This window comes from Bombus affinis, chromosome 8 (genome assembly GCF_024516045.1).
Source record: "Bombus affinis isolate iyBomAffi1 chromosome 8, iyBomAffi1.2, whole genome shotgun sequence".
In the NCBI taxonomy this organism is placed as follows: Eukaryota; Metazoa; Arthropoda; class Insecta; order Hymenoptera; family Apidae; genus Bombus; species Bombus affinis.
Window position 1 is genome coordinate 4104605 of NC_066351.1, and position 21059 is coordinate 4125663.

The following is a 21059-nucleotide window of genomic DNA, read 5'->3' on the forward strand; positions in this document are numbered from 1 at the left end:
GTTAATAGTCGGCGTTCCGTGGCGTGCATGATTAGCGAGAAATTATATTTACGAGTGCACGTGGGCGGCTTGGAATAAAGTCGATCACTCGGCCCGCGAGGACTTCCGCGATGATCTTTCCGCGAGGGTGTGACAGGCTTAGTCGAGCTCTCATATCGATGATTTCCATCGTAGCTCTCGACAGGGATGGCGTAGAAACCCGAGCGGACCAAGCCAGACGATAAATTATAACGGCGGGACATGGCGCGTGGACGAACACGCCGCGCGTAATGCAATAGTTCAGGGCGAGAATTGATGGACGAACGAATTTAACGTGCTCGCCTGAAGCGTTCCGCAAACTATTATTTAGGCTCTGTTTCATTTGTTTATGAGCTCATACGTTAAATATTTAGAGATATTGGAAGCGAACTGCGGATGTTTATGCAGTTTCACGTTTCTAAAGACATAAGTTGCAGCAACAGTATCTAAATAGAGATTTGTTTCAGGTATTAAATGTTATAATCTGTATTTTGTCCTTGATGTTTTATATATTTTCAGACATTATGTGCATACTATATATTTTATTGCAATTTTAAATATTGCATTAATGTGCAAATATATGCAGTATGGCTATATTTATTATCAGAGTAATATTTACTTTTAATAGCTCCAATAAATAGCACCTTCGGCTTTTTTTGTACATAAACGCGTGATTGTTTATAACGATTTCTTAGTGGTTGTTAAGGTTGAGTTGAATTCAATGAGATAAAAATTTTTTAAAAATGAGTGTCATATTAGAGATAGAAACAGAGAAACGCATGTGTATGTATATTATATGTTGGTATTAAATGTAAATACATGTATATTATATATATGTATTTCATTATATTTTAAAAGCACTTCTCCAAATGTAATCGATTAAAACTTCCACACTAATAACCTCATATTATTTTATGTTTCAGGTGAGTTTCAAATATACAAAATATAAAAGTATCCAAAGGTCCATAAAATATTCAACCAGCTACAACCAAGTGTAGTTAACAAAAGCATCATATCTACTTAAAAAAGAAACATATCAGTAAGTAATGCTTTCCTTCATTATATGTAAAAGAAGTGTTCTCTCCAATTCTCCAAAGCATCATATATAGCCTTAAAAAAAAAAAAAAAAACACTTTTTCCAATGAAATAGAAATTATTCAATTCCCTCACAGTATATCCAACATTAAAATCAATATATAACTACTAATTCACGCTATTAAATCAAACGGCCCTTCAGAAGATGGTCGAAGCCTGAAAACGGCCCCCTTCGTTGTATCAAGTCAAAAATCGATTTTCAACGATAGATAAATTCGCTACGAGAGATAAATACACGTGGTGGTTGTCACGTAAATAGCACGATCGTGTACGCAAAGCGTACACCTCGCGTCGGTCGTGCAACGCGTCTAAAAACGGCGCTCGATTCACAAAAAGGGCCGATCTAACCGAAGTGGATAGCCCGCGCGGCAAAAGATACGCTCGAACGGATGCGTGGATCATCCAAGAGGTGACTTTCAGCATGATCCAACAAGGCAAAGAAGAAGAAGAAGCGGAGGAGAGCTGACGCAAAGTCTCTCCTCTTTTCCGAAGGAAGAGGGCATCGCCCTGACCGTGACCTAGCCACCGCTCCTCTGGCGAACGCACACACGCACGACATGTTTCTACACACATGTTAGCGACTACGTAGTTAACCTAGGATACCGAACAACGCGCTTTCCTTCGGATTACCGAACGGGTGTCGTGAAATTTCATTCGATATTAAGTCGAATCGTCATCCCATCGTGTGTCCTAACATATCGTTGACCGGCTATTTTATGCAAAAACTAACGCGTAGCGACGCTCGGTAACAACACTCGAGTGTGAAAACACGAATTTACTGGTGATCGATCAGCAATTTGTTAACATTAGAGTATTCTACGGAATTTTCATACATTTATTTAATTACGTAATTGAAAAGGGAAAGGTATGAAAGTCACAGGAGAAACCATCTTATTTTGGTACAATAGAATTTTTCTCAAGTTTCGAACTTTCTGTCAGAATATACGCGCTAAGCAGAACTTTTTTCCAACAGGCAGAGAATTCTGATAGTTCGAAGCGTTTTATCCCCATCAGTGCATTCGCAGAGGCACGAAGATCCTATACACACATGGTCACGCGAATCGTGACGAGGAGCGTGTATATCGTTGCGTCTCGGCCTCCCCGGGACACGTTATTCGCGTGTATTGCCCATCAGCGTGATTCCGCCGGCAGCGAAATCAAGCCCCGATACCTTTGTCATTTTCCTTTCGAAGGGAGAGAATAATCTCTGATTCGTGATGGACGTTCACGTTCAATGTACTACGTTGTAGTTTCTTCTAAGCGATAGTCGATGATAATCTCAGAAAATGTTCGTACATTGCGAATGTTCTTAAAAAGAATAGGAATTCCTCGACTAGTAGAATGTATCTGTATATAGGCAGACTCATGTTAGAAACTTATTGTTGGCAAGTGAATAAAAGAAATATTTTATGTTCGAATGATTCGAAAAATTATTATGGAAATTATGTTAGAAAATGATCACGTGTCAGGACGTATTCGAAGTAGAATACGTTCGTATCTGGTCAGACAACGCATAACTCTTATGTGTGCTTTGTTACCGTGCCTACCGTTATGGCTGTATTGTGACAAATTTATACATATTATCATGTTGTAGTAATAACAAACATTATTCCTATTATTAATAGATCTTTATTAAAGTGAAGAATTAACAGAAGAATATTCCTTTCTTCATCCAAGTCTAACATTCCTTTTTTATTCAACAGAAATTTAAAAAATTAGAAATTAGATAATTAATAATAATAAACTACAAATTCATCAAAGCACAACAGAATCATATAGTGCCATGATCTAACATATCAAAATTCTCTGCATTCAATAATGCAACTGAAATTTTCTAATACAGTGTCTCGACAATTTAATCAACATAAATTCGCCGGTCCAATTAAATTCATTCGATACATCTTCCTGATTGACTGCCCTGACTGCATTCATTCCTGGCATACTCCGACCATTTCTGCGGTCATTTCGCAAGAATGCAATTCCGGATAGATCGTTTCATTAATTTCGAGAATCATTGGTTAACAAGTCCTACCGCTTGCACACGCGACTAGCCACCAGCGTGAATTCGAATTTTCTCCGTCGGGTAGATTCGAACATATCTTACAAGAACGCGTATGCTTGCATGCAGGACTCTCCGCAACGCTGGAATCAACTGTGCCTGCTGCATGATTTCGTTGCTTTTCCCCGCTCGCGTGCAACGCTTAAATTGTAACGAACGAAATAGCGCGGTGCATAAAGAAAGGGAATTGAAACGTATCGGGTACGCATGCAAGAATTTATGGTACATATATCTTTTCATTAAGGCGGTATTCGATGAACCCAAGCACGAGGGCGTAACGCTAAGACAACGATAACTCGCATGAGATACACTTCGTTGCGGACATAGTCACGGTATCGCAAAGATTTTATGGTAACGCCATATTTATGATTCTTCAGTCTTATTGCAGTAACTCTTTGAAAACTTATTGAAAATTTATTTTTATCGATGCTTCGTCATATACTTTATCTTCTGGTATGAATAAGTTTGCGTCCTGTTCTTCTGTTCCGGTAAACGACATGATGAATAATTTTGAAGTAACTCTTTTTTTATTTGATATTTATTTATGTAGTCACAACAGTATGAAATTAATAGACCGTGCTATGAATTTATTGCCACTGTAGCTTTAATATGTTCGCAATCAGTAATTTATTGGATGTGACATTTATTCCTTTCTCAAGAACTTTTATTTAATTACTATTCGCTTTTTAAAAGTACATATCGGTATTAACATGGAGATTTAAATTTACCAATTAAAGAATTTAATTAAAAATAAAAGTAAGTGCTTTGCAATTATCCTTTTCACGAAACACAAATCATGATAGCCATAAATAAAATTCAGCTTCGTGAATATTACGCAGGTGGATCTTAAGAGGTTAAACATCCCCTACATTTCACAATAACCAAGACAGATAAGAAAATATTTTCTCAATTTCTTATCACACAATTCACAGAGAATTTCTCCATCCTTTATCCAGTACAAAAGCAGACTTTCATGGGCGTACGATACAACCATGATAAAGAAAACGTATCTCGCGATTCGACTCAACAGTTAATAATTTCCAAAGATTCTACCTCCAATAAATTTCATAGTAAAGAGAAAAACAGGCAGGGATGCGAATTGCATCGTTGCCCGGCACTAGCACACGCAATCGATGTAATTCACACTCGATGTAAGTATACGCGTATGGAACGCGCTATGCGGTAGAAAAGTATCTAGCAATGAACACCGGGTACAAATGGACGTCATAACTATTATACGCGCACGATATACCGGCTCTCGAGGCCATATCGAGAGTAACTATCCACTTTCGCCTCGTGCAATCTAGAACGTTGGATTCCATCGTTTTACTGATTGAACATAGATACATCTATTCGTCAATTGAATCTCCAGAAAGTTTTCAGAGATAAATAGTTTCCTTTTGATACATGCTTACATAAGTGACCTAATACTTATAGTTGAGAGTGTATTAGGTATGTATATTGGTTTGATTATTCGATTCATTAAGCTGCTTAGTTTGGAAATTAAGATGGATACGATGGCAAACGCATTATGGATAGGGTAAATAGTGGGTTTATTGTTCCATAAATGTGACATACTTATTGCGATGTGAAACTAATAGAAAAGGTAAATGTCACAGTGACATTCTAGTTATAGCATCGGTTTTTATTAAGTTTACTTTCGTTTAATATGGAACTTTCGCTTCAGGAAAGCTATATTATTCTACAAAAAATAGGAAAAATGAAAACTTTAAAACAATTATCTTATTTGGTAATATTGAAAATACATGATGATTGACCAGCTAGTTAAAGGAAATGCCGTTGGAGTAATAACTCTGTGCCAGTACATGCAAAATCTATCATCTGAAGTGTATACGAAAGAAAAAACGAGCGTGTGTGGTCCGCGCTTGGTGGCACTGTTTTTCAGTTAATTAGCATGAGAATCACTCTATTAATTTTCGGAAAGCGTTGGCTGGATTGTCTTTAATCTAAACGCTTTCTGGACTATGTTTGTATGAGTATTTTCTGAACTAATATCGCTATTACATTTAAAAAATTTCGTTCTATTTCCAAGAGTTTCCAAGTGACATAATTCGATAGAAATTTAAATAGCACATAAACGGAAGCTGAGGCGGTGATGAAAGGAATAATAAAGTTAAGGGCCACGATAAAATGGATCAATGCAACGGTCAAGAGAAATGTGTTACGAAATGAAAATTAATTTTTGTAATGTTGCGAACGATTTAACGAGTTCCAAAGCTCTACTTAAATTCGACGACGTGCACGAATTGCATGGCCGTGTCATAGCCGTAAAATGCTATGACGTAGATTAATAAAAGACCCAGTTGAGCCCGTGAATTGTGCTAACATAAAGTCACCGTTTTATGTACCATAAAATGTTACGGCACTTCTTCCAGGGGCGCGTTTGCACGCCTGCCTGGCAAAAAAAAAAAAAAAAAAAGAAAGGAGAACGAAAATGAAAAGGGGAGCAACGCATAAAGACATGCTTGTAGCTTGCTTGTAACTATTGGTCAAATTACGCGGTGGTTTCTAAATTATGAAAAGTTGTCTTGAAATTGGATAAAACATCTAGCTGGTAAAAAATTACTGTGCTCTTCTTAGTATTATAGATAAGTTCTACTATTGTAAATAATTCTTTGTTATTGACTATTGAATAACTTTATATACTTTTTGGTATTCATCGAATAATATTTTATTCCCGCATGAAACACCTTCGTTATATAATAGTACTTACAATTTCATGCATATAATTAAACAATTTTCTTAGAATTGATAGAGAAATTCTCTTGCACCAAAAATAAAAAATAATTTATCCTAATAGTTGTGGAAAATCATTCAAAGCATAAAGTTTTTTCCATAAAGTAGAAAAAGAGAAAAGAAAGTAGACTTTGCCAAATTAAATCACTCTACAACACGTCAAACAAACACTTAATTTCTTTCACAAAGAAACTCAAACAATCCGTCCAATTTATAAGCAAATAATAATAGATCACTGTACAAGATACTTCGCATTGCGGAATACAAGTTAAATTGATATTTTCGGAGGATATGGTTGTAAAACAGAGCGCGTGAGTCTTTCGTCAAGACATAAAGAAGTCTCATTTCAACATTAGAGAAACTGGGATAGGGCGAGATAAAATAAAAACATGGCAGTTAGTTTCTGGGAAAAAAGATTAAATTCATTTAGAGTCAACTTTGACTTGGGAACTCGTAAGATCTCGGAAATACGAGGTTATTTTGGCGAATTAGAGAATTTATCGTGTGATTCGTCCAATTTTTCGCACCATTGGAACCACAGCTGCGATCATCTCAATATATTTTCAGATCTAACACGTCTGCGACCTCGTGTTCATTTTACACACTCACCCTTTTTCGGTCTTTATAGAACTTTGTCTCTCGCAGTGAGGATGCGAAACATCATGTCGTTTCGGCGTCGTCGTTATAACGTACGATTTTCGAAATTATATCTCCAGCCTATTGTAGAGCTAATTCGAGCAGGCATGTGTAAATATTCTAATTAGAGGCGGCGCAAAAGCTTGGACGTTTCTCGGAGCGTAACGAGTTCAAACAGAAAGAGAGAGAGAGAGGGGGGGGAGAGAGAGATTTTCCAGATCGGCGACGTTCATTATTTTGATTTCTTGTTGTTTCTTGACTTCGCTCATGGCTATGGCCTACATCGTTCAGTGTCCTCTATTTAAAGATGGCTACGCGGCGAACTCTATATCACAGTTTCATGAATATGTAACCAGCATTGTATTATGTTGGTTAACTTCCAGTACTTCGGAAAGATAAAATTTTTAATTTGTCCACAACTGTCTGTTTTGTGACAACCGTAATAAAAGATCACATTCGTCTCATTGTTTTTTTATTATAAAATAATTCGATCGTTCTACTGGCAGATGAAGCAAAAATTACACGTCAAGTGGTTAAAAGCAATTTTTCAGCTCCATGTCGTCAAAAGGTCAAGCGTCTAAAGTGCTACATAAATCGACATGAAGTGTATTTTACGATGGTAGAGTACCTTGACAAAAAAGTAGAGAAAAATCAAATGGAAGCTCGTTGCTCGTTTTTCTTGTCTCTCCGCGTCGTCTACGAATCCCCCTAAACCCCATAGATTTCTTTCTCTCTTTCTCTCTCTTTCTTCTTCTTGCTCTTCGTTTCTCCTTGGATTCGTGGCGTATCTTAATGCACAGTACGTGTGCAATATGGCAATGTCGGCCCGTATATCGAGGGTTCATCGTGGGGCCGAAGGGGTCACGACCCAATCGCCAGAAATTCCTTTATCTTCATTCCTGCGTTTTTATTACACCCTTGCCGCCATCTCGGTACGTCGTCCGTTCGATGAACCTTAATTGCGACCTGCGATCGTCTTTGTTGCGTCGGGATCCTCTTTGGAAACGATCACGAACCACTTTCAGGCGTGAACGATCGTGTCACGAACGGAATACCGTAGTGAAAAATTTGAATTTCCAAAAAGAATTCAACGCGACTAAGTTGCGCATCGCTAAATTTAAAAAATATTTATTGACGATTTTGGTTATCCTAAAAAATATCCAAATATGTTTTTATCGTTATTTTATTCGTATTGAGCGATAAATATATTTTTGTACTTCGCTAGCTTGAACTTTTTTGGGAAAAGTATCTCTGTAGATTTATATAAGCCATAGTTTTTATAGGATTTTGTGGTTTTCTTTAATATGTTTTTATTTTTAGAATATCATGGTATATCGCAATTGAGAGATTGTTCTTTTTATCATTATTTTATGCTGTTATTGGAATTTTGTAACCATATTTTATGACTCTATTAATTTTATGAATGACTTTATTTTCTTCGCTGATATTTCCACATTAAGTTATTTCCGTTATTAATTATCATCTTTTGAATAACGCACCGCATCACCTTAATTTGGATGTAGACTTTCACATTCACTTTTTGTAATCATTCTTTCCAAGTATGACACTTTAATAACAGGATACGTGTATATATATACATATATAATATGAATCGAAAAATGTTTCTTTAAAAAAAAAATTTCATAATCTACTATTAACTGCCGTTTAATAAAACATTTGAAGACATATATCAATTTTTACATTGAAGTACAGTGTAATCTCCATTTACAATTTAACTTTTTCTCCTATTGCTATTTGCGTACCTTTTTGTGCTTAAGGTTTCCTCAATTTTCAATTTCCTGCCAGAGAAACGTAATGACGTTTCAATCTTGCCCTTCCAATCTTGTCCGATTGAATTCCACGAATTCGAAATGGATTTCCTTGCCACGAGGCTTCATAATCGCCTATCGGGCCATTTAATCTACTTGGGACGCGGTGATGAATTCGTAATGCAAAAAGGTTCCCACAGGAATTAAATGGACGAAGCCAGAGCGGAGTATCGAGATTCTTGCGATTAGGAACGCGGAACGATACTGAGATTGAAAGACAGCGGAACGATAACTCGACTACCGTTAAAACAACGCGTGGTTTATGTTACCCTCATCAAACGGAAGGAATACTGTTACTTTGCTGCAATTGGATGATTTAAAATACACTCAGAGCGCGAAGGTGTTACTCGTTAAAATATACTAGATTTTATTCCTTTTTTATTGGTAATTATTAAAATTTATGATTGACTTTTATTAGGTTGTTTATTACACGAATGCTACACGGGAAAAATATTACATAACAAGTCTATTTTTGTTAATTATACGTCACTTGGTAATAAAAAAAAAAGGAACTTTAATACGAAATGATTGAAGATTTTCTATTGGAGAAATTAAGCGGAAAGGATATACGAATTTACTTTTTCCTAGATACAAGATAGAAGATAAGTATAGAAAATAATAGATAAGATGTACATTTGTATCATTTTACCATTCATACCACTTTTCTTCTGACAATGAGCCTTTCAAATATAACAGATGAGTAAATTATTAAAGAAATTACATAAAATTAATCACAAATAAAGGCTGCTAAAATACTATAAATTGACGTACGTATTACTCGCAAGAAGCAATAATGATACTCTTAAATTTTTATAAATTTCAGTAATTTTTCATCTAATGAGAGTGATAGAAAGGATGAACGATCACCCGTCAAGCGAAACGCAAACACAAAACATTTAATTATTTGTCTCATATATAAAATTATATAAACTGTTTCAAATCTAATTTCGTATAACGTGTGACGTAAAAGAGATAGAAAAACGAGCAATCATTAAAATTCGATACGTAACATCCTCCCAAGTCGGTTTTTATATCTCTTTCATTTATTGCGTTCAGCGACTGTGACTGGACACGCACGCCTCGTTATCTCAATGGAAATTACATTTATTCCTCAACAGGCGTGAAACGCTGCTTTCCGTGGATTTACAGTTAGATGGTTGGTCATTAGATTGTAGGAATTCTCGGTGGTCGCCGATGTTTGTTGAAATTGACGACTACACAACTCCTAGAAGGGAACTAAAAGGATCGAAAGTGATCGAACGATCGAACAATGTGTTCTTGCGTTTCAACGATTTATCACTTGTTTGCTTTTGCTTGTGAAGCGATTTGTTACTTGTAAACGTACACAGTGAATACAACGCTTTAGATATTTTATCATTACAACATAGAGGAATTGTGATGCGTGTTAAATTAATATTAGATTGTTGCTTTGTCCGTTGCGTGTAAAATTTACATTTTAAGACACGTATTTGTACACAAGAAAATTAATGATGAGAACAAATCCCTTGAAGTATCAATTATATAAATTCGACGAATTTTAAGATAACGACTCGACTTTCGAGTAAACGACAGTCTCTTAAGGAGGATCTATCGATCGCGAGTCCTACGTGATTGTATCGCGTACAACTAACGACGAGTTTGCACTAGTACAAATAACGGTGGTACGATTAGATAGATGATCGTAGGTGTAATTAAGGTTAGCTACGTGGCAATTAGAGAAGATCGCGATTGTGCTCGTACCGGTGCTGCTTTGCTCGCCTCAAAACGATCGTTTATTCGTGTCCTATGACAGTTCGTGAAATTAATAACGCTCTTTAATGATTGTACAAGATATATAAAAATGATAGACAGCTAGAGATATCGTTTGTTTTCCTTTCTCCAGCGATCTTAACTCGTGAGTCTTCCTGAAGGGGATGATAAATCGGCGAAGAGGTGGAATGCAGGAAGGGAAAACCTTATGGTTATATAATTGTTTACGTAACGAGGGCATAAGTAATATATTATCTATTGGATACCATGTTTCATGAATGTCTATTTTCACATTACCAAAACACATACATTTCTGTATTTCACATTATTTAAATACCTTGACATCTTGCAAAAATTTCACGAATTCATTTGACAACTAGAAATGCGAAAAATATAAATTGGTATTTAAATCTAAAATTAGCTGATATTCGATTCTCTCTATAGATGTCTAGAAAAATGGCAATTTTTCCCAGGCAGCGTTACCAGAATAGATCGTGGCACAACGTGGGTTCGCGTGCATTGAACTGCAATTTAAAGCGGCCCGGTGCAAAGTACGCGCGAAACGGTATAAATCGCCACGGTAGCTTTCATGTTTAGGCATGAGTTAAGATTCTTGTCCCCTTCCCTTTCATCTTCTTAACGCCACACTTCTTCTATCCTCCCTTGTGATATCGCCCGTGCACCGCCATTAATATCGAAACGCTAAACGCAAATCTGCGTAATCTTCTTAGTTGCTATTCGCCACCACGACATTAACACCTCGTCGAGCTCTAACGAATATTCGCCAAGTCGTGTTCACGACCTCGAACCCCTTAATTCCATATTTTCGCCATATTTCTCTATCATCTTCGTCGTTTTAAAATCACGCGGGGTTCGATATGGCGCCAAGGAATCTCTTGCGAGATTAGTAGAAATGATAACAACGAGAAATGTGCAAAGTCGCCGATCGATAAATTCCACAAAATTAGAATAGTGGCGACAAAATTACGTTCTAAAATGTTATTATTTGTAACTCTAAATATTAGATTTGTTTATAAAAAAAAAAAAGAGAATTTTGATAATAGGTAATTGGTTGGATAATAATTACAATATTACATAACATAAAATAATTACACGATGTATTTTATTATGGCAAATTTTGACAATAATATCTGCATTTCTCGGAAGAATCATATTTATTATGGACACCAGAAGCGAATTAGTTACACTCAACTATAACTACACTAAACTATATTTCGACAATATATAACTATACTTTATTAAAAATATGCAAATATTTATAACTAAAAACTTTTGAAAATACTCGCTGATTTGTAATTTCATTGCTTTATTATACCACAGGATAGTTTTTAGTTACGTTTTATCTCGGAAGTATAATTGAACTAATACTTTGAATTTGACTTATTGATCTAAAGATCTAAATAGTTTGTCACGAGGCAATATCCAAGACAATGGGGATACGTTGAAAATAATCTTATCCCAACACAATCTTTGAGAATAATAATCTTGTTAGTATAATATTACATTGTCGAATGGTTGAGGCGCCGGTCAGTCGGTAGGATAATAGAAATTATCATGCATTTGTGTTGCCATGTATTGTCTATGTTGGTCTACTTAAAATATCGAGGTTGCTTTCTGCCATGAAGAAAGATTAATGATTATTTGGACGATTTGTTTTATGGCAGTCGAGTGAGAATTTTCGTACGATTGCGCGTTTTCACGTAGAATGAAACACTCAATCTGATAGCCGCGATTTCGTTTGCTCGTTGGCGCGTAGAGAACATTTTTCAAGAGAAGTGGTAGATAATGTCAGGCGACGGGAAGGTAATCAGGTTAGGAAATTTCTAGTATATGCTTGTTATTAAAGAATATGGTTTCTCCGCGGCTATCGGGATCAAGGTAATTCTGGACTTTGCTGATTCTAACGAATTTAGCAGCTACCTAAGCGTGAGCGTTCTTGCGTTGATTTTTATTTTTATTTTTTTGAATTTTCGTTGTATTCTCTGTCCCAACACCTGTAGTGACTTCGTCATTTCTCTGTGAATAACAATAAAAAAAATAATGGGAGTATATATTTCAAAATTATTTTAGGAGATCTTACTAAAATATTCATTGCCACGATGAACATAAGTGACCGGCACAAAACTATGTAAGAAAGTGTAATAATAAAAAATTATAGAATATAAGGTATTTACATATTTCATAAAATTCGATACTATAAATTTGTATGTTTCATTGTTCATATTTTAAAATGTAGAATCCTCTTAAAACGAATGAAAAACCCCAAATATGCTATCGATATACGCATCTAGTACTTGAATTTTAAGCTAAGCTGAAGATATTTCATGGATGATAATCCAATAGAATAAACAAAAATATATAATTAAAGATTAAAAACTGCTCAACTTATATATAATCAATGCTTTCACAAAATGTTATGAAATAGAGAAATATTTCATAAACGTGATTTTAAAATCGCAAAACAGTATCTAAAGGAATCGATTGGACTGTAGATACCAAAGTATGATATATGTATTATTGTATATGTATATTGTGTATGTATGGCCACGTCACATTTGCAGTCCGTAGGTAGATATACAGTTGCATTGACCCGATGTCAGGCTCCGTACGATCGGCGCGAAAACGTCGCAAGAACGGTCACAGTTATACGAGTGGACGCGGAACGCTTTTCCGTGACTCGTTTACGAGCACGTTGTACCTGACATTCCGACCGTACGCTCGCGGAAGAACGTGTTCTTGGACGAGTCACTCCTCAGGAATCCCTTGGAGGCAAGTAAAACCGGCCTTGGACCTCCTTGAGGTCTCTTGTGTCAATATGCTGCGCCTATCAGCCATCCCCTCTTTGACATGCAGATCAGCCCTGCCACAAGAAACAAACGTGCTTGGCTTTCACAAAGCGAGAACGCGACACTGATGTTATAGGGTGTCTTACCGCTTACTACTTAACTATTCCACTGTTTCAATCCAAGTACACGAATAATCTCAAAATTTATAATTTTTTTATCTTCCGCCTTGTAATCTCTATATTGCTGGTACTGTTTGGCAAAATTAATATTTTGTGATCGACATATTCTTCTGGCTGTACTACTAACCTACGCCAATAAATGTTTACAGTTTAAAGACAAATTTGGAATGCCGCCACTGCGGTAATATCCGATCGAAGGATGAAAGGATCACTAATTTTCTAATTATTTTCTAATTTCGATTTTCTAATTTCTGTAACTTTGTGGAAAAAATCATATATATATATATATATATATTAAACCTTCCATGAATGTATCAGGTATAAGTTCGAAAGTTGTGTTGAATTATTGGATTATGGAAAAACTGCATTTCTAACGAAATTTTTATCTTCTTTTATATTTGTCGTTGAAGAATATATTTTTCGCTATTTGTATTAAACGCTACATGCAGTTGATTAAGCGATCGAAGATTTTAAAACTGCGTGACAATACTTGAATGATGCTTAGTTGGTCGTGTGAATCACGTGACTAATAATATCGAGTAATTGGAATCGTAATTTACTAAATTACACGGTTAATTGAGAAATTTCCTCGTAAATTTATAGGTAGTCTGAAATTTCTAACAGACTTTCTTTTCCTAAGGAATATGGAGGATGTTATGGCTTAATCGATAAATTTGTCTTAATCGGTATATCTTTGGAAAGTTCATTGAGCTGAAAGAATACAATGATTGTCTGGTTGCTGAAGGAGGCCAAGGAGATTCTTGGAATTAATTTTTAAGGACACTGTAATAGGGTGAAAGTTGCTTCTAAGGTATTTGACATATCTAGACGTTAATTACTTGCAATTATAAGTAAATGTGAATTGGCAAATTAATACCAGTATCGCGATTGTTTAATTTTTTCTTTCAAGTATCCATGACACATCTGCCTATAGAGTGAAATACGAATCATTTGTAACCAATTTTAATGTGTTGTAATTGTTGAAAGAACCGAATAACGATTACTTTACACATTTGACACGGTTAAATTTTATGTTTTAATAATATTGTATGTATTCATGTTTATATACATTCGGTACATTTTACATATTTATATTTGCCATAAATATAATCATTCACAGTCTTTCAATTATAAAATTTAAAAAATCGGAGTGCCTAATTTTGACAGACTTGATAATTCCAGTGATAAAACATGTGTCGTTAAATAAACCACGCTTCTTATCTTCGGTTACAAAAATTCTACGTCTACCAGATAAGACTATAACCGTAAAACGCAAACCATAAACTCGTCACAAATTCAGGATATACGATCTATTTTATTCTACTCCTTCCTTCGCGGTAATTGTTAAACAATTTCAACAAAATTTTATCAGTGAGAACATCATTGACGGAAATCGACTCTGAGACAGCAGCACCCGCAGGAAATATAAATTTCGGAAAGCGTTGCGCGGAACACAAGCGCATCCAATTAACACCATGGAACTGGCGCGAAGATAAACTCTACTGATCACACGAAGATGTTCGGTGTCGATAATATCTTTGCACGCAGCTGAGATTTACGACGATATCAAGTTATACATGTTCTCATTCCTTGGCGAAATGCACCCGGCTATATCGATACATCCTGATTTCCGACAACGTTCCTAACGCATTTGATCGTTCTCCACGATTTTGCCAGCGGATACAGAGCGTGTCGTCACCATCATCGTGGTTAGAATTATCGCCAATTTTCAAACTTTCTTCGACAGTTACGAGTATTATTATTTGGTACTGGAAGATCTTTGACTGAACGGTACAGGACAAAAGTACGACGAGTGTGAATATTTGCAATTTTCAAATTTTCAAATCAATGAATTTCGTAAAAAAAGATAATTGAGTAATCAGTATTTTGGATATAAATATTATTCAAGAGGGACCCCATGATCAAAATTAATAAAAATGGCTTGTATTATTAAAATCCTATAATGTACATTTTATATATATATTTATATAATAAATTTAGAAAGAAGTTATTGCATACTTTTAAGTAAAAAAGAAATAATATTCTGGAAAAGCCTTACGAGAGTAAACATCCATAAACTTGGTGCACTGCTTCGTCTAAAAATACTTCAGCATGGATTACAAAGTCTATTAACGATCTGTGAGAAGATAGATCGATTTTTCATAGTGATTTCGCATTTTTAATACTCCCTTTCTGTTGGTAAATTTCCTCGGCCTGAAACCAAAAGTAATTAGACCGACGTTTCCACTTCCGGATGTTTATCGTTTGAATCTTGTGATACTTTGTCTCCTTTTCGTCGTGGAACACAAAAGGATTTATTCTCTGTTAACATTGAATTTTATGGTACAGTTGTTACGCCATACCGAGAAACTTTTACGGACAACGGAATCATCCATGCATTCAACGAATTGAATCCATTGGATCGTGAAGAACAAAACGTCGAACGATGGAGTTTACCTCTCCGACCAGCTACCGTGGTTAGACAATTTTCAGTGGGAAATGAAAATTCTTTGGAATGGACCAAATGAACGGAAATAGTTGTAAACCAACGTATACATCAAATGAAAAAGCTAGACTTTCCAGTTTCATCGTTTTCTTCAATTTCATATTTTACAATAAAAGAAAATATTACATATTATTAAAATGTAATTAATGATATATTAATTTATCATGAAAATATAATATTGTACTACATGTATTTAATATTATAAAATAATTAATTGATCATGAGAAAGTAAAAGGTAAGCTAAAACCAATTACAATATTAAATTGAATAGAAAGATAAATTATCGAATATTAGTTTGTATTTCCGTAGAGCTTAAGACTGAAATGTAACGCAAAGTACGGATGGGAAAATTATAACGAAAAAGTGAGAGATTTATGGTGGAAACGTCGATATCATCCCCGAACAAATGAAACAATTAGGGGTGTGGTCGCATTTTTCCATTCCCACAACACACGCTTCTCGTAATGAACACTCCTCTACATGAATAAATAAACTCGCATACGATTACACATGATTTTGCATATTCTGGTTCTCAACGATTAGCGAACCGCTGCTTGAAGCCTATTACCGATTATTCATGGTATGCCTCCTGAGTTTTCTTAATTTCCTGGTTATTACATATTGATCAAGCGTTTTTGCAATTTTCTACCGGACATAATTTGTCATATCAGTAGATTGAAAGACATTTTCTTTTAATAAATAACTAAGCTTAATACATATAGGTAAAAAGGTGTTCCCTTGCATTGTATATCATCAGTATTGCGTAGTCGTAACTTGTTTCGATTGTGCGTCCGAGTACTATTACGTAAACGTAGTATGAACTGTATTAACTTTATCGAACTCCTTTTGTAATGACTTGCGGAGTATAATTTCATTACTACTTAATTTTCTTATTGTGACAATTTTTATCCTGTCTTATACTTTTGATTCATTATATTCATGGAAAATGTAAAATATTACAAGCTAAAATTTTGCTTCGTTTCAACATTTTTCCTTTATGAAATACATAACAATGTTTATTTACATTGGCTGATGGGATCAAAGTATGTAAAAATAAATATAGTAAGAAATTTTTCTTCTCCTATCGTCTTTTTTTTCACTTGATTTTCTTTATTTCTGATCTTTTTATTGATGATCAGAGAACGAAGTAGACTCGATTCCTTTTTTCGCGAGACGAAAAATCAACAACCTTGAAATGCTTTCAGCTGATCGAGAAAGCTGAGGTTGCGTCGGAAATAGAACGTTCGCAACGGATGCATCGTGCAAACATAGCTGCCCTGCAATAATATTTGCTCGTCGAACGATATGTCTAGTGAAATAAGAGCCGGAAGAAATATATTGGCATACAAAATGATGCTTCTTTATAGAAACTTCATTGCTCTTATCGTAAAAATTTCTGTCTCGATGATTTAAGAAAATAGAAATTAACAGAGCATATATATTGTATATAATAGAGAATTGATTATTCAAAACTACTCATGTAAAATAATTCAATTTTCCGGAATAATTAAATAGCTTCGTTTTTATGTAAAACAGTATCCTTTATCTTTACATAAAAATGGAGTGTTGTAATAATCAAGGAGTGTTATAATAATGCATTCATGTTGCAAATGAATAATGAGAATAAGATTAAATAAATTCTGATCTCATTTCATTTCTCTTGCTTGTTATCAATATCAACCGGCTGCTATAAAATCGATGTAGCAAAGGAATCGTTGAAGTCGATCCTGTTAATTATAGTTTCGATGTTGTCTTGCGTAAATACATGCTAAATTAATCAGTTCATTAGTGAAGCAGGCAAAAGCGACTTTCTGCTCTTTTCTGATAAAATAATCTTTTCTATTGCTTGATTTTCCCAGATCGAACGAATGCTTTAATATCGTTCTACGCTGGATCTGAACCAGTTTAACACGATCTCTCCTGTTTTTCTCTTTACTCTCGGTTTATCTTCCCTTCCAAGGGAATTCTGCAACAAGGATTATTTCCCTAGTTTGATCTTCGTCCAGTTTCACGGTGTCCAAATAAAAACTTCAAACATTTCTTTACAGAGTTTCTTAAGGTTCACAATTTGAATCTCTTCGAGTATCTACCTCTTTCCCCTTTCTCTGATCATTTTCTTTTTCATATTAGATAATTAAGCAAATCATCATTATTTTATTGAATACTGTTGGTGATCTTAGAGTTCGATACAAGCCCTAAAGCCTGAAGCATTTGGATACTCATTGAAACTTTTTATAAATATATTATACAAAATATTTTGAAATACATCACAAAATAAATCAGGAAATAAATCACGCATTTCGGATTTGCTTCTTTTACCAATTTAATTACGATATACATATTTCATTACAGACATAATGACATTTCAAAAAATTTCTTATAACACACATAATGTTGTACTCTTAAAAGTGTCTTCGAATAGTGATAAATGCTCGAATATTACCTGAAATCACTATATCAGTTTTTATATCGATTTATAACACACAACAAGATATTATCATCTTTCTATGAAAGCTTTCTTCTTTCGTTCTTCTTCATTATCTGGTTTCATGCCCTCGTCCATTGTACCCAGTTGTTTTCATCCCAAGCCTTTCGTCTATTGTAAAAGAGCTCCTTTCAATTTCCATTGTCCACCATCTCGATACTTTGTCCCTTCTGAGTTTTGTCTCCAGCCTACAATTGCTCGGTTTTTCTTCGAGACTAATTGCTCTCTTTGTCGCGTACCTTTTTGAGAAATTTATTCCCTTGGTTCCACTCAGCTTTTTTCAATTTCAGTTGAAGAGTCTAAAGAGGTAGCTTTTCAAATATTTCAATTCAGTATTGCGGTACGTCCCGAATATTCTTCAACAAAATAATCTACACAAGAATTAAAACCAGCAACTTAAATTTAGGATAATTCAAAATCAATAAGCTAATTTTCTATAAAAAAATCCAAAAAAATCCAAAATAATAATAATCCAAAATAATCGAGAAATTCACGGTTTATACATTGTGAATGTATTATTCTTACGCTATATCTATTCATGTTATAAAAATATTTTCAACACAAAAGTGAATTGTTTTGTCATTAATTACAAGACATGACACAAGTATAGTCACTGTTCATGCCTTGTAATAATTATTTATACGTTCTTTAATCTTCATTTCGTCGTCACAAGCTTCTTCCATTTCTATTCAGAAAAAATTCTGCTACAATAAAATAATAACCGAACACGCAACACAAGTGTAACATAACTCCAGCATAAATACAAAGTAAGTTAGAATTCATTGAAATATATATAAAAAATGTATAATCTAAGACTAAGTTACAAATAAATAGTACTATGAAATAGTTGAAAGGTTTGTTCTTATATAACGCTGTGTGAAAATACTTTCTAAAAATATGATTTAGATGTCATGACAATATAGATAGCTCAAGACTTTTGCAGAACGCTATACATATCTGAAAATCCTGGCTCAATAAATAACTACAACCACGTTATTCATCTCCAGCCGTGTTCATTCTCACTACCATATCGATTTTACCCTTCGACAATGTCTACGTTCGCCTACCGAACAGCTCCATTCGCCAGCCGCGAAATCAGATAGCATTCAGGAACGTCGCGCCGCGTCGCCGTTTCTCGGATTGAACGGCGTTCTGCCACCGCGAGACGTCCGTTTCCCGTTAGTTCGTCAGTTAATAAGATTTCCTGTTGATCGGTTCCAGGGACGAGGCGTAGGATGGGCCCGACCGCGCGAGCAGTCGTCCTACACTGAAGAGGAGGAGCTCCCCTAAAGAAGAGAGAGAAGGAGGAAGGAACGAAGGATGCCTGCCTCGCAGTCCGCCGCCACAGAGCGGCGAAACGAGAGGATGGTGAGTATTATATATCCTTTCTACGGTTGTCGTTTCCGCAGGAAGCGACCAACAAAAAAACGTTAGGGGGTGGCGAGATGAATGCTTTAGGAAATGGCGTTCCATTTTCTCTCGATGAAGGCACAAATGGAAGTGTCGAGATTTTTGTTTCCTACCTGATTTCGAATAAAGTACAAAATTGTAGACTTAGTGGAGAATTGGACGTGTTCACGTGTTCGAATTGAAAGGCTTTCCTAACTTTCTTAATTATTTAAATTATAATCCGTTTAACAAGACAAATTAATAAAGGTATCAAGACGTGATTGCTATGACTGTAACTATTGGCTGTCGATTAGTGATACTAGTGATACTAGTGATAGTGTTTATCTTTTATAAATACAATTCGAGAAAATATAATTAGAGATTCGTTAAGGAATTATTTCGTCTCACATTTTTATCTAAGTTTCATTTACTATAGTATTATTATCTATGGTATTAGAAAAGTGGTAATTTAGAAAGGAAGATATTTTAACGCGTCGCGCTCAAATACGAAAAAAACTGTACCCGAGTTAAAAACCAGTAATTAAAACGTCACTTTTAACGTTCACATCGAATTCATAGCATATAAAAGAGTTAAACAGACAAAGGAATACAATTTTCCGAGAGTCCGCTCGACAATCGCCAACAACCGCACAGCGGATCGCAACGATGTTCGCTTCTGAAAAGCCTTCGTACCATAGGAGCGTGATTCCGCTTCCGGTTAGTCAACGACGCCGTAACAACCGTTTTTGCTTGGCTATCGACTTTAAACTAGAAACTGATTACTTTTCCCCTTCTATCCTACGTATTTTTATTTTTATTCTTATTATACACTTCCGCTCTCCTTTCATCTCTTTTATCTTCTACTTAATATGCTTCTCCATCTTTTCTTAAGAGTTTAGATAATTTCTCGAAAACTTTGCAGTTAATTCAAATTAATTAATGTGCAATAAAGATTTGCGTTGATTTTGAAAATTATTTCATTATTATAGTAATATTTATTAATTTTAAGAGTCACTTAATTATTATATTATTTTATAAAATTGATTACATCCATATATCTATAGAAGTATTTCTGTCTTCGTCCCGTCACCATACGCTTCTTCTTCACTCATCGATCAATGACCCGATTTGACTCACTCTTTTTGAAGTGATCCTTGAAACGATGATCGGTCGTTGCACTTTATAAGGACTACACCCCCTTGTTGAAGAAACTTCTATGGTTAAGCAAGTTTCAAGCGTGTTCGTCATCTGAAAACAGAACGTGTTTCTCGTTAAATTTGGATTTTTCTTAGAAATTTTTATAAAATTCGAAAACAAATATATTTAGTATATTTATTATTTCAGATCACACACGAGCCGCCAAAATTAAAAACGACCCTGAAAACGCCTCCTAAACAAGCAACCAACCCTCTTCAGTTTGTTAAAGTTGGACCATGCTCTTTATATCGTACAGCTCAAGAACAATTGCAAAAAGTCCAGGAAGTAAAGAAAATAAAACAAGAAGTTCGCGATGATCCCGAGGATTGGCAATCGGTAAGATCATTTCTTAA

General features: G+C 35.0%; 1 protein-coding gene across 6 annotated transcripts in view; it reads left to right on the forward strand.

Annotated features, from left to right (window-relative positions):
• LOC126919519 (LIM domain only protein 7) overlaps window positions 1-21059 on the forward strand; it is a 156456-nt gene that overhangs the window by 116678 nt on the left and 18719 nt on the right. For 4 of the 6 annotated variants that reach the window (XM_050728852.1, XM_050728857.1, XM_050728858.1 and 1 more), the window contains exons 2-3: window positions 19342-19488; window positions 20854-21042. In XM_050728852.1, coding sequence (XP_050584809.1) covers window positions 19441-19488; window positions 20854-21042 — 237 coding nt within the window. In that variant the 5' untranslated portion in view covers window positions 19342-19440. Of the gene's footprint in view, window positions 1-941; window positions 1058-19341; window positions 19489-20853; window positions 21043-21059 lie in introns of all 6 variants that reach the window. The other 2 variants (XM_050728855.1, XM_050728854.1) reach the window with 1 other exon arrangement.